Below are 13,610 nucleotides of genomic sequence, written 5' to 3' on the forward strand. Positions count from 1 at the left end.
CTTCTCTCATCGGCTTTATTTTTATAGATAAAAAAGGTAAAGGTAAAAGACCCCTGGTCAGTTATGTCCAGTCAAAGGAGACTATGGGGTTGCGACGCTCATCTCGCTTCAGGCCGAGGGAGCTGGTGTTTGTCCACAGACAGCTTTCCAAGTCATGTGGCCAGCATGATTAAAACTGCTGCTGGCGCACAGAGGGCTGTGACGAGTGCCAGAACACACAGAAAGGCCATTTACATGCCGCCGCAGCGGTACCTATTTACTTATACTGGTATGCTTTGAACTGCTAGGTTGGCAGGAGCTGGGACAGAGAAACGGGAGATCACCTTGTTGCATGAATTCAAACCACCGACCTTCTGATCATCAAGCCCAAGAGGCTCAGTGTGGTGTAGTGGTTAAGAGCAGTAGACGTGATCTGGTGAACCGGGTTTGCGTCTCCGCTCCTCCACATGCAGCTGCTGGGTGACCTTGGGCTAGCTAGTCACACTTCTTTGAAGTCTCTCAGCCCCACTCACCTCACAGAGTGTTTGTTGTGGGAGAGGAAGGGAAAGGAGAATGTGAGCCGCTTTGAGACTCCTTCGGGTAGTGTTAAAGCTGGATATCAAATCCAAACTCTTCTTCAGTGGTTTAGACCACAGCACCACCCGCACCCCGTGTTTATAGTATGATGCTGGAGAAGGTTTTTCCTGCTGTATTTTGATGGGGTAGCCAATGGGATGTTCTCTTGATGTTGCTGGACTATAACTGCCTTCATCACTGACCACTGACCATGCTAGCTAGGGTTGATGGGAGTTGGGAGTTCAGCGTAAGGGCATAAGAGCCTGCTGGATCAAGCCAATGCCTCATCTGGTCCAGCATCCTGTTCTCACAGTGGCCAACCAGATGTCTGTAGGAAACCAACAAGCAGGGTCCAAGCACAAGAGCCCTCTCCTATTGGAGAAAACTGGATATTGAAACCTGCTTAACCTAAATCATATATCCCAGTTTCCAGTGGCCCTTTAAAGTACGCTTCACGCAGAGTATATACAGTCAGAAGTTGACCTGGCTAAGAAAACACCACCAAGAGCGTAAGGAATTATCTCCCTTATATGAAACCCCTTACTAGCTGCACACTTGTAAAAGTATGCAGATGAAAATACAAACGGGTGGATTTCTTTAACTGAAAAAGAGACTTTAAAGAGACTTTAAACTAAAGATAAATGCTTTCTCTCTTAGCAACATTCCAACCTTCAACCCATTCCAAACCTCCCACATAACTCCCATTAAACTACCCAAGAATTAACAGCAAACTAGCTTTATAACTAAGCAACTCTCATACTAAGATTCAACTAAGGAATCTCTTAAACTGAGAACAACTGAGAGAGTGATCTACTTAGAGATGAATCAAACTGAAAGATCTAACTAAGAGATGAATCAAACTGAAAGATCTAACTAAGAGATACAGAAGGCTTTCTGGCAGAGCCTTATATACAAGAAGCAGAGCCCCCACCTGTGAGCAATTAACAGAAACACCGGCACCTGTTTCTCTTAAACAGACAGTATTTACATTAGACCGGCTCTAAAGTAACTTGACTATTCAAAAAATCCAACAAATAATTCTAAATTATTATTTTTAAAGTGTATGGAAAAATTAACACACACACACACACACACACACACACACACACACACACACACACACCGATGTTTAGGTCGTATTTGAGCGCCAAGTCTCAACAGGCTGCTCCTCCAGATTGTCCTAGCATATAGGGACACCACAATCTAGTATCTCAATTCATGGTATTGTCACACGGCCTCCACCACATCTTTTGATCTGGCTTTACCAAAAGAGCTTACGTTCAGAAAACAAAGGCAACTGCCTCAAGATTCCTATGTTACCTGGCTCTACTAGGTATTCATAGTCGTATCCCAGATCTCTTGAAGAAATGAAGAATTCCCCGTTCCGGTAGAGAGGAATGAAGGGGACCATGTAAGATTCACGGTTATGTCCAATAGGGGCATTGGCTGCAGGGTAAACCTCACGCAGGGGCTGGTGTCTTCTGAGCCACTGCTCAAAAATGCTGTGAAAGGAAACACTCATATCAGTATTGTAACACCAAGAGCAACTTCATTTTTAAGGCAAGGTGGAAAGGTCAAATAGAAGCATCAGTAATACCATCTTCACTCAACATCTTACAAGAAGGAACAAAGTGAGCCTCCTTAAGTATTGAATTCCATCACCTTGGTGCCACCACATAAAAGGCCCCGTCTTCTTTCAGAGTATTTCCAACTCTACATGAACATTTGCTTCTGCGCTTTGACAGCATAGCACTGCAGTCTCATCTTATTATGTGCAGCCACATTTGTATGTTTTCGTAAGCGAGCACTACAGGTCTTGTTGCGTGATGCTCATTGTGTTGCGTTACATCTACAAGTTTTATGTTTAAAGTGTATGGTTAGTTCAGCAATGATTGTGTTGGTGCTTATATTATTGATGTTGGTCATTCCAATCTTAAAATCCTCAACAGGTGCAAATATTATGATATTTATTTTTAACACAAAAATGAGACCACACAATTATTGTATATACATGTAAATATTTTAAGCTGTTCCACCCTTGTTGAGAGGCCTGAATATTTTTTCCACTGGCGTCTGTGCCCGCTCTTGGTAGCATGCCACTTTGCCCTGCCAGTTTTCTCTAAGTCTTGTACAGAACGGTGCATGGCATGAAAGACGGGGGAAAAGATTGGCGAGGGGGAGAAAGAGGATACATTCTGAGACTGGATGTCAGATGCAGAGCTCATCCAGATCAATGTTTTGCGGAGATAGCTCTCCGTCCTCTAAGCAACAAGGAGGGTGGCTCAGATTTCTCGAGTCCAAGAGAGACCAAAATTAACCTTTTCAAAATAAAAACATGAATCACGTACCCAGCGGTACATGAAGGGCAGTCAGCAGTTTGCTACGTAATTATGCTGAAAGCAATCAGGGCCAGAGATCTCACATTGCTGAAATTCACCTGAGCCAAAAGAGCACCTGTTCCCAGCTTAGGAGTCCAAAAGTTGATGGTGGTTATAATTCATCTGTATTTTCACCCGCCTCGCTGCAATGTTTTTTGTGTGCTCTCAGCTTTAATTCTGCAACAACCAATGTGCATGCAGCATGTTGCTAATTGCCCTTTATCACACACACACACACACACACACACACACACACACACACAAACACACACACACAGACTGCTTCTGCTAGCCACCGGTGTGGGGTATCTGGCTTTATTTTCACCACAGCCTTGTGAAGTAGGCTAGGCTTAGGCAGCGACTGGCTCACGGTCACCCAATGAACTTCATGGCTGCTCAAGGATCTGAACCCAGGACTCCCCAGGCAGAGTACAACATGCTAACATACCCTCCAACATTCCTCAAATGAAAATGGGGACATTTCTCACCCCCACCCTCCGCCAACTGACCCTCCTCATAGAATCATAGAGTTGGAAGAGACCACAAGGGCCATCCAGTCCAACCCCCTGCCAAGCAGGAAACACCATCAAAGCATTCTTGACATATGCCTGTCAAGCCTCTGCTTAAAGACCTCCAAAGAAGGAGACTCCACCACACTCCTTGGTAGCAAATTCCACTGCCGAACAGCTCTTACTGTCAGGAAGTTCTTCCTAATGTTTAGGTGGAATCTTCTTTCTTGTAGTTTGAATCCATTGCTCCGTGTCCGCTTCTCTGGAGCAGCAGAAAACAACCTTTCTCCCTCCTCTATATGACATCCTTTTATATATTTGAACATGGCTATCATATCACCCCTTAACCTTCTCTTCTCCAGGCTAAACATACCCAGCTCCCTAAGCCGTTCCTCATAAGGCATCGTTTCCAGGCCTTTGACCATTTTAGTTGCCCTCTTCTGGACACGTTCCAGCTTGTCAGTATCCTTCTTGAACTGTGGTGCCCAGAACTGGACACAGTACTCCAGGTGAGGTCTGACCAGAGCAGAATACAGTGGTACTATTACTTCCCTTGATCTAGATGCTATACTCCTATTGATGCAGCCCAGAATTGCATTGGCTTTTTTAGCTGCTGCATCACACTGTTGACTCATGTCAAGTTTGTGGTCTACCAAGACTCCTAGATCCTTTTCACATGTACTGCTCCCAAGCCAGGTGTCTCCCATCCTGTATTTGTGCCTTTCTTTTCTTTCTTTTTTTGCCTCGACTCCCTTTTTTGTCATACCCCCCCCCCCATTTCCTATCAGAAGAAGGGCAAGTGCTACCATCACTTCACCAACGAGACACAGCACACAGACCCTCCACCGCCCTGAGAAAAACCTCTTAATCCCGATTTTACTTTATTCTTTGGTAGATTTACAAAAAGAAAAATGCACACCATTAAATACTTTTTTTAAAAAAGAGGCAAGATTAGACACGGATGCACAAAGCATTTCTTTTTTAAAAAAATCAAGACTCCTTGCACTCCGCTTCAGATCCCCCTTTCATCCTGCCTAGGGCGGCTCAGCCCTCTGCCTGCACCCCAGAGCTGGTGTGTCATGTGGGACTTGGGTCTCAGCATCCTCTCGCCCTCCTCCCCTGCTCTCCAGCAGCCACTGCAAGCTGCCCAAGGGAGGAGGTTGGCAGCAGCGGCAATGGAGAAGCCATGGAGAGGCAATGGGATGCTCGCTCGCAGCCGCCACTGCCGTTGCCGCTGCTCGGGACAAGTGCCGGCTTATTATTTATTGAATTTATATCCCGCCCTATGCCTATTCTCCTCCCTGAGCTTGGCAGCAACGCTAGCACAGAAAACAGGGACATTCCAGTATCAGATCAAAAGCTGGGGTGGCTTTCGTAATTCTGGGGCTGTCCCTTTGCCAGCTTACTCTTTCCATGACTGTCAGGTGTGCATGTGGCCTAAAATGCAATGTAGTGCTGACCTTGTAGGGCGACACTTTAAATGTACGGTGCAAATGGGGTCTGACTCAACCCGCCCCGCCCCCCGGTAGTTACTGTCGGCATGTCCAGGAGGGTGCCTACTCGTGAGTAGGGCCATGGCAGAGACACATACCTGACTGGCATGTTCCCTCCCTCCTGGGAGATCGTTTGGGAGCTTCTGGAGCGTTCTTCAGCCCGAACATCACAGTGACTGGTGTGATGAAGCACTAGCACACCTACCACATCTGCAGAGGCTTGCACAGTTGCGTAACAGCACAGCATTCTGGCTAAGCTAGTTTATTTACATATAAACAGATGGGAGCTCTACATTATGGCTCCCTCTCTCTGGCATCACAGCCAGTAAACAGAGAGAACAAAGGAACATCAGTCCCACTTAGGAAGACAGTAAGACAAACCTCCTGTCTACGTCACATCCACTCTGTGGAATGAAAACACATATGATACACAATAAACCTATGACTGCAGACGGGGAATGAATCTCCCAACAACCTCCCCTGATTTATACCCTGTGCTGCAGTTCACCTTCGGAACTACCTGCAACTGGATTGGCATTGGGACATACCATTTTGCACTTCTGATAAGTCGTGGTGTCATAGCACTTTGACTATCAGGAAATTGCACAGTTGGCTTTGTTGATACACACGGCCATTTGGACGTGGTCCAGTTTCCTTCTCCAAGGAAAATGGTCTTTACCCATACAGCCTTTGGGCATGGTTTACTGCCTCTTGAGGACAAACTCTGTACCCTTCTCTGGACTCCGGGTTTTGAGGCCTGTGTTGAGCCGCTTACAACAGCATCAGCTGTAACTGTGTTAGCAAACTCTTGCACTGTGGCAAGAGTTTTATGCTGATGTACTAGGTCCTTTGCCACAGTCCAGGGGCAAAGCCAAGTATTACCTCCTGCTGGAGGGTAGTTTTGTGTTCAAATCCTGCTTCCAGTTACCCCTCCCATGAATTCAAAACTAAATAGCGCTCTTCATGTAAAATACAGGCCGATCTGGGCCCCGAGTTGATAAACCTTTCAGGCAACTCAGATTTTTATTTTCTTAAAATAAAATAAATAAATATGAAAACAGATTTTACTGTAACTGTGGGCGGAAGGCCAACGCTAATGGCCGCCTCTTGACCTGCCTTTGTCTTGCAGATCTACTGTGGATTTGAGCCACAGCTCACGCAGCTCGACAGCATATCATTTGGAGCAAATTTCGGCGCTGGAGGGCGAGGCGAGGGCTGCAAACAGTTGAGGCTCGCTGTGCGAATACCGAGCGATCAAGGTAATAATCATCATCATAATACTTGGCATGCACGCAGGGCCTTTAGAAAAGCATATCCTGAATTGCAGCATGAATATTAATCAATCAATCTGCATGCTAAAAGTGGATCGCCCCACAGGAAGAGGGGAGTTTTTCAGTATGCCCTGGGTACAGGAAGGTGATAGACTCAGAAGCCGTAGAAGCAATGGGTAGTTTGTCTCCAGAATGACAGCACAGCGTCACCCCCCTCATGCACTTCCTACCTCCTTCAAAATATTGGTTATTAGAGTTTAATCACACTTTTGCCATTGGGCCAGCCTCAAATGGATAAAAGAAAGCACTTATTTACACAGCGCTTAGTTAAACTATGGAACTCCCTGCCACAGGAGGTTGTGATGGCCAGCAGCTTGGATGGAGATTAGACAAATTAGCGGAGGATAAGGCTCTTGATGCCTACGATGGCTACACTCTGTCTCTGCAGTGGTAGCAATGCTTCTGAATACAGTGCTACCTCTGTTTAAGAACTTTATTCATTCCGGAGGTCCATTCTTAACCTGAAATTGTTCTTAACCTGAGGTACCACTTTAGCTAATGGGGCCTCTTGCTGCCACTGCACGATTTCTGTTCTCATCCTGAGGTAAAGTTCTTGACCCAAGGTATTACCTCCGGGTTAGCAGAATCTGTAACCCGAAGCGTTTGTAACCCAAAGTGTTTGTAACCCGAGGTACCACTGTACCAGTTGCCAGAGGGGAGAGGAGGGTGGTTTTGTGTTCAAATCCTGCTTGCAAATTTCCCACAGGGAAGTGTGAGAACAAGATGCTGGACGAGATGGGCCACTCGCCTGAATCAGCAGGCTCTTCTTGTGCTTATGAACGCTCTCTTGCATAGCTGCCAAGTCTCCCATTTTTCGTGGGAAACCCCCGTATTTTAAACCGTTTCCCGCTGGCAGCCCGGATTGGAAAAAAAATCCTGTAAATCCCCCAGATTTCCTACTTGCCAGGGAGGCTCCATTTTGGGTCCTGGCGCCGCCTGATTTCTGGTGCCCAGACATGGGTAGCGCGGCACCGAAAGTCGCTTCTACGCATGTCCGACTTCCAGTGCCGCTCCACCCATGTCTGGGCACCAAAAATCGGGCAGAGCGGCACCGGAAGCTGCTTCTATGCATGCCCGGACATGCGTAGAAGCAAATTCCGGTGCCACACTACCCATGCCTGGGCACTGGAAATCAGGCGGCGCTGGCACCGGTAGTTACTTCTACGCATGTCCGGACATGCGTAGAAGTGACTTCCGGTGCCGTGCTACCCATGTATGGGCACCGGAAATTGGGCGGTGCCGGCACTGGAAGTTGCTTCTACGCATGTCCAGACATGCGTAGAAGCAACTTCCGGCGCCGCACCGCTGCTGATCCTGCATTTTTCAGCGGGAGACTTGGCAGCTATGCTCTTGTCCACTGACACAGGTTACTTACAAGTGGAGAGGACCAAGCACACCAAGCTGTGGTCTGTGGTTGGGGTAAGGAACCAGGCCACTGCAGTGCTGGGAGAAGCCTGAACTCAGCACCACACAGAGAAACAAAGGCAAGGATCCCTGCTATGAAGGATCAGGCTACAAAGTTCAGCTAAGCAGTTCCGGGGAATCCAGAGAACAGAAAGGAATTCTAGCACAGAACACTCCCGTTGAGATTCCCGCATCTACAGTTCCAGGATCCCGTTGAGTGCTAAGGATAATACTGAAGGACCAAGACATTGCTGTCGGTTTGGCATGAAAGAACGGCAAGACATCTGTAGCTCCATCCATGGCAAACAGTTCCCTTGTTTCATCAATGTTTCTCTGTGCCTGCTCTGACATCACATGCGCTGATTAGCCCCACCTGCTGGCACTGACGTATATTGCACACACAGCACAGCTGTATTTACAAAGCTCCGCTCCTTGCAGGCGTTGGCACTGCAGATGCCAACACTCGAGGGTGGGAGTAAATGGTTGTGTGGCACTGGGGGCGGGATCAGCTGGGGAACTCCTGCTTCCTGCTCATCTTATTATAAGTACACAGTTCACCCGAATGGGGCTTATTATGTATACCAGCACATACTCCCATGGTTGCCACATCTAAGAAAGCACATTTTCACGTAGTGCGTAAAGCGTAGAACTCGCTCCTGCCCACCAACTTGGATGGCTTTAAAAGAAGAGCGGGAAGATTCATGGAGGAGGAGGAGGCCATCAATGCCCACTGGCCATAATGGCTATGTTCCACCCCCTGGTATACCTCTAAATACCAGTTGCTGGCAATTGCAGGAGGGCAGAAGGCTGCTGCGCTCATGCCCAGCTTGCAGGCTCCCCACAGACATCTGGTTGGCCACTGTGAGAACAGGATGTTGGACTAGATGGGCCACGTTCCAAATATAACCCAGTAATTTTCCTATTTGGCTCTCAGAACCTGCCCCATACCCTCTCCTCTGCATAGGTGCCAACTCCCAGATTGAAAAATGTGGGATTGGCAGCGGCACAACACTGCTGCGGCCATTTTGGAACTGGGCAGAGCAGCACCGGAAGTCACTTCTACACATGCTCTGTCCATATCCAAAATGGCCGCAGTGCCAGAAATCGCTTCTGCGCATGTCCAGAGACTCCAGACATGCGCAGAAGGAGCATCCCCGGGCCGGAAAGAATCCGGGGGATTTACGGGGTTTTAAAAAATCCGGGCTGCCAGCGGGAAACGGCTGGAAAAACGGGGGTTTCCCGGGGAATATGGGAGACTTGGCAGCTATGCTCCTCTGCCCCTATCCCCCTCAAAGCTGCATCTCTGCATGGTCCTGCTGTATGCCTCCATGGGGTGTTTTCAGCTGACGGCATCTTTGAACTCTGTCGATGGCTCTTGCTTGTCCAGATGGCAACTAGAGAGATGTGTGTACTTGTGGGTGGAAACCAAAGGTAAAATTTACATGGCTCCACCCACTTTCACCTCTGGTTGCCTCCCACCATTGGCTTGTGGGCCCTGGAAGATATGCGCCAGAATCAAATGCAGCCTCTGGTATGACAAATCCCCCCCCCCCACGCCTGATCTGACGTATCAATGGCTTTAATATTTGTCTGCATTCACGGAAGGCATCACCCTTACCAGGAAGCTTCCTCCCTACCTGTCGACGAAGGCATGGTGCAGAATGAAGATGGGATCATTAGCTGAGCCTTGCACCTGGGACATGGAGCCATTCATGTAGATGTGCAGGGCGTTGTGGAGGCTGCTTTGGGACACGTTCGATATGGCGGTGCTTGGATTCGCAAAGCCTGTAGGGAGGAGAGGAAACAGAGCAGTGAATGGCAATGTTCTTTGCAATAGGCATTGTGTTAATTGCAATACACATTGTTTAGGGATGCTTTTATCATGTTTTTAATATTCTGTTGGGAGCTGCCCAGAGCGGCTGGGGAAACCCAGCCAGATGGGCGGGGTATATATATTATTATTATTATTATTATTATTATTATTATTATTATTATTATTATTATTATTATTGGGCTACAGCCAGTGAAGTCCTGCTCAGAGTAGACCCATCGAAATTAACAAACCTAGGTTCACTCTGCCCAATGCCCACTAACTTAAGTGGGTCTACTCTGAGTAGGGCTAGCATTGGCTACCACCCAGTGCACTCTTCCTATTCATACATTCCCATATGCTTAGATCGACACCAGAGGATTTGCTCTATGGGCTCCTAGCCTGTTCTCTGAAGTCAGGTGGGTGACCATGAGAATTGAGACCTTTGTCGCCCCAGCACTCAAACTGTGGCCTAGTTTATCCAAGGAGGTCATCTGCACTCCTTAATTGCTTACTACTCACTTGTCTGGTAAATGGAAGTATTGATGGTGATGGCATCTCAGCCAAGTGCCACTTCTTCTGTCCAAATGGGAGGCCACTGGATACATCTGCAGGTGGCCTGGGCACCCAGAATTTATTTATTTTTACTGTGGATGCCTGGTCTTCACCAGATGCCACCACCTCTGACTCTCTGGTGTCGCGGCAGCAACTGGGCCAGAGCTGAGCCGTGGGGCCTCTATTGGGGGCCGTTGGGGCCATGGCCATGCTTCTGGGGTGCATCTATGGCCGTGGCGGCCCCACCAGTGGCCCGCAGTGGAGGTGGAAGCCCTGGCCCACTTGCCACCATGGACCAGAGAGCGGCAGCAGTGGGCACGCACAATGTGGCATGGCATGATGTCATGTTGTGTGTGCGCACTGTTGGGCACCCTCAGTCTGAAGCCTCTGTGGGACAAACGGGTGCAGCATCCATGGAAACAGAGCTCCACAACACAGAAAGGATGTCAGGATGTCCACCTCAGAAGATAAACAAGCCCCCAGCTACTGATAAGTCTCCATCTTCGGATATTCGGAGGTTATGGCTATGTGAACACAGGGGCACCAGATTTAGCTTGCATGGCTAACAGTCACCAACAAAGCCATCCTTCGTGTCGTAATTCATTATACGCCATGCAAGGAAGAAGCCTTTGGTTTTGTCCATCCTGCCTTTCAGACAAGTTCACTAGGTCCTGGAAAAAAAGGACGCTGTGGTGTGGGTGTAGGTGGCAGAGGGCGGGTAGGAGGTGGCTGCTTGCTTTGGCATGTGCCTGAGGGTGGAAATCATCAAAACAGACCTAGCGTCGAGCCCAGTGATTTATACAGGTTAATAACCGTGCAAACACTTTCTGGACCAGCTGGCATTTCTGAACAGTTTTTTAAAAGCAGCCTAAGACTGCCAGAGAGAATAGAATTTCAGTCATCAATGGGAACTTGGCATAAATCTGAAATCTGCAGTAATTGACTATTTAATATTCTTTTTATGGGAGAACGGCTTTACATAACTTTCGGTATTAACAACTAATGAGGCATGATTTGCTTTAGAACATGACTGTTCCCCTCATTTGGCCCATCCGTGTCGCTCATGAGTTTACTCATGTGTATTAAGAAGCACAGTCCTGGATCGTTGTGACAGCATAAAACAATGCATTAACAATGCTGAACACAAGAGCAACTGGCACATTTCATTTTATTTCCTGGTTGAATAAGCAAATGTCAATCCCATCCTTCCTCCCAAAGAAGTCCAGGGCAAGAACAACAACAAAAAGCAGGAAAACGATACAGTGTGAAATAAAATAGAATACAAACAGTTGCATATCCTTGAAGCTAATAATTTCAAGGTTGCCAGGAATAGTCTCTTTCAGTCATTAAATGCCCAGGTGAACAGGGATGCATTTAAATTCCTTCTGAATGTTAATAATGAAGAAGACAGGTACACCTCACCAGGGAGGGCATTCCAGAGACAGGGAACCACCACCAAGAAGGCCCTGCACACCGTTTTTACAAACAGAGAGCTTTAGGCCAAATCAGGCCCTCGAGGGGATGCTATCTGTAAGGAAAAGGTTGTGGGTAGCAGTCTGAGGTGAGCCAGGAGAGAAATCACCAGTCAGGACCGCAGAATGAACCAGGAGGCCGGAGCAATGAGCAAGACAGAAGTTCGTTCAGTTGTTTTGTCTCAAGTGAGAACACAGGAGGAAACCAAGACCAAAGGCTTGCCAAAGGTGTCAAATGGAACAGGAAGCCATTTAAAACCCCTTCCAATGGACAGTCTGGATAGGAAAATCCAGTTCTACGTATTTGCCAATCCAGAGAGGACAATGACAGCAGGATTTGGCACACTTTCCCCGCAGGGCTGGTGTGTGAGTCACTAGCCCTGCTAGCCCTCAAATCCTCCTCAAAGTGTCCCTCACCTGGAGAGATACTTGATGACAAAGGATGTAGGTACCTGATAAAGAATGATAGAAACAGAGGGCTGATGCCAGGCTAAGTACTTTTTCTTCATACCTAGCCAGAAAAAATGTACGTTTTCTGTGCAACTCTTGCATTGTGCTCAGCCTGTGTCTTAACAAATGTGTCCCCAATCTTTGGGCATTTCAGTGATTTCAGCTTTCTCTCTGCTCCTTATTATCTCACCAAACCCGATTCATTTTCAACAGAAATTGCTGGATATCCTGAAACCAAATTGCGCCACCCATTGCAAGTTTGCAGAATGGTTTATACTAAGCCAAGGGCTTAACATTGTGTGTGTGTGTGTGTGTGTGTGTGTGTGTGTGTGTGTTTGTTTTACCTCCCCTTCTGTGATTTTCACTTGTTACTGAACACACAGTACATGGCATATGATTTCAGAATGAGCACCCTGGGTATTAATTAGTCTGGGTTACTAAAGGGGTCACAGGAAAAGCCCAGTATATCAGTCTTTCCCTGTATTGATTTTTGCTTGCTGTCTAAAAATCCATGACCCTGTGTCACCAAAGACATGAAAGCCTGTCTCTTGAAGCTGGTTCTTTTTCTAAACACCAGAGGCTGATTTGAACAGGGACAATATTATTACTGCCTCATCCAGCAAGGATGCAACATCTTCATTCAAATTCATTGCTCTCTCCCCATCCCCACTGGATTGAATTCACACATTCAGTTGCCATTCACCAAATGCCTGCCTTCCAACACTGAAAGGGTTATCACATAGAAGATGGAGAAAACCGGTTCTCTCCTGGTGAGAGGGCAGGACTAGAACCAAAGGGTCAAAATGTGTGTGTGTGTGTGTGTGTGTGATCTCTGCCTGATATCCTGGAGAACCGCTTCAAATCACAGTCAGTCAAGGATCTGACTCAGATCACATTCACACAATATTTTGAAGACACTATGATACCACTTTAAACAGTCATGACTTCCTGCAAAGAATTTAGTTGTAGTTTGTTAAGGGCGCTGAGAGTTGTTAGAGCTACGATTCTCTGAGTGTTTTAACAATCCCTCTTCACATGAAACTCAGGGAATTGCAGGTCTGGGGCGGGGGGCTGGGCTTTCCCAGCAACTCTCTACACCCTTATCAAAATACAGCTTCCTGCAGAAATGCCAGCTTATGAGGGTGATGGAGGGACGACGACAACATTGTGTGCATGATGTCAGGATGTCAGGGAGAGCCACAGCCAGAAGGGTTTTGGGAAGCTGGCAAGAGGGGTCTTGGACCCCATCAGAGCATCATATCACCCTTCCTAAGCTGGGCAGAGAGGGACCCAGGTGGCGCTGTGGGTTAAACCACAGAGTCTAGGGCTTGCTGATCAGAAGGTCGGCGGTTCGAATCCCTGCAACGGGGTGAGCTCCCGTTGCTCAGTCCCAGCTCCTGCCAACCTAGCAGTTCAAAAGCACATCAAAGTGCAAGTAGATAAATAGGGACCGCTCCGGCAGGAAGGTAAACAGTGTTTCCGTGCGCTGCTCTGGTTCGCCAGAAGCAGCTTTGTCATGCTGGCCACATGACCAGCTGTCTGCGGACAAACGCCGGCTCCCTCGGCCTATAGAGCGAGATGAGCGCCGCAACCCCAGAGTCGGACACGACTGGACTTCATGGTCAGGGGCCCCTTCACCTTAAGCTGGGCAGA

At 47.7% G+C, this 13,610-nt stretch overlaps 1 protein-coding gene across 1 annotated transcript in view; it reads right to left on the reverse strand.

Annotated features, from left to right (window-relative positions):
- Window positions 1-13,610, reverse strand: part of TYR (tyrosinase) — a 63,782-nt gene that overhangs the window by 10,721 nt on the left and 39,451 nt on the right. The window contains exons 3-4 of the mRNA XM_035116603.3: window positions 9,308-9,455; window positions 1,876-2,057 (exon numbers count right to left, since the gene is read on the reverse strand). Of these exons, the coding sequence (XP_034972494.1) occupies window positions 1,876-2,057; window positions 9,308-9,455 (330 nt within the window). The remainder of the gene's footprint in view (window positions 1-1,875; window positions 2,058-9,307; window positions 9,456-13,610) is intronic.

Source organism: Zootoca vivipara, chromosome 4, assembly GCF_965207765.1.
Source record: "Zootoca vivipara chromosome 4, rZooViv2.hap1.1, whole genome shotgun sequence".
In the NCBI taxonomy this organism is placed as follows: Eukaryota; Metazoa; Chordata; class Lepidosauria; order Squamata; family Lacertidae; genus Zootoca; species Zootoca vivipara.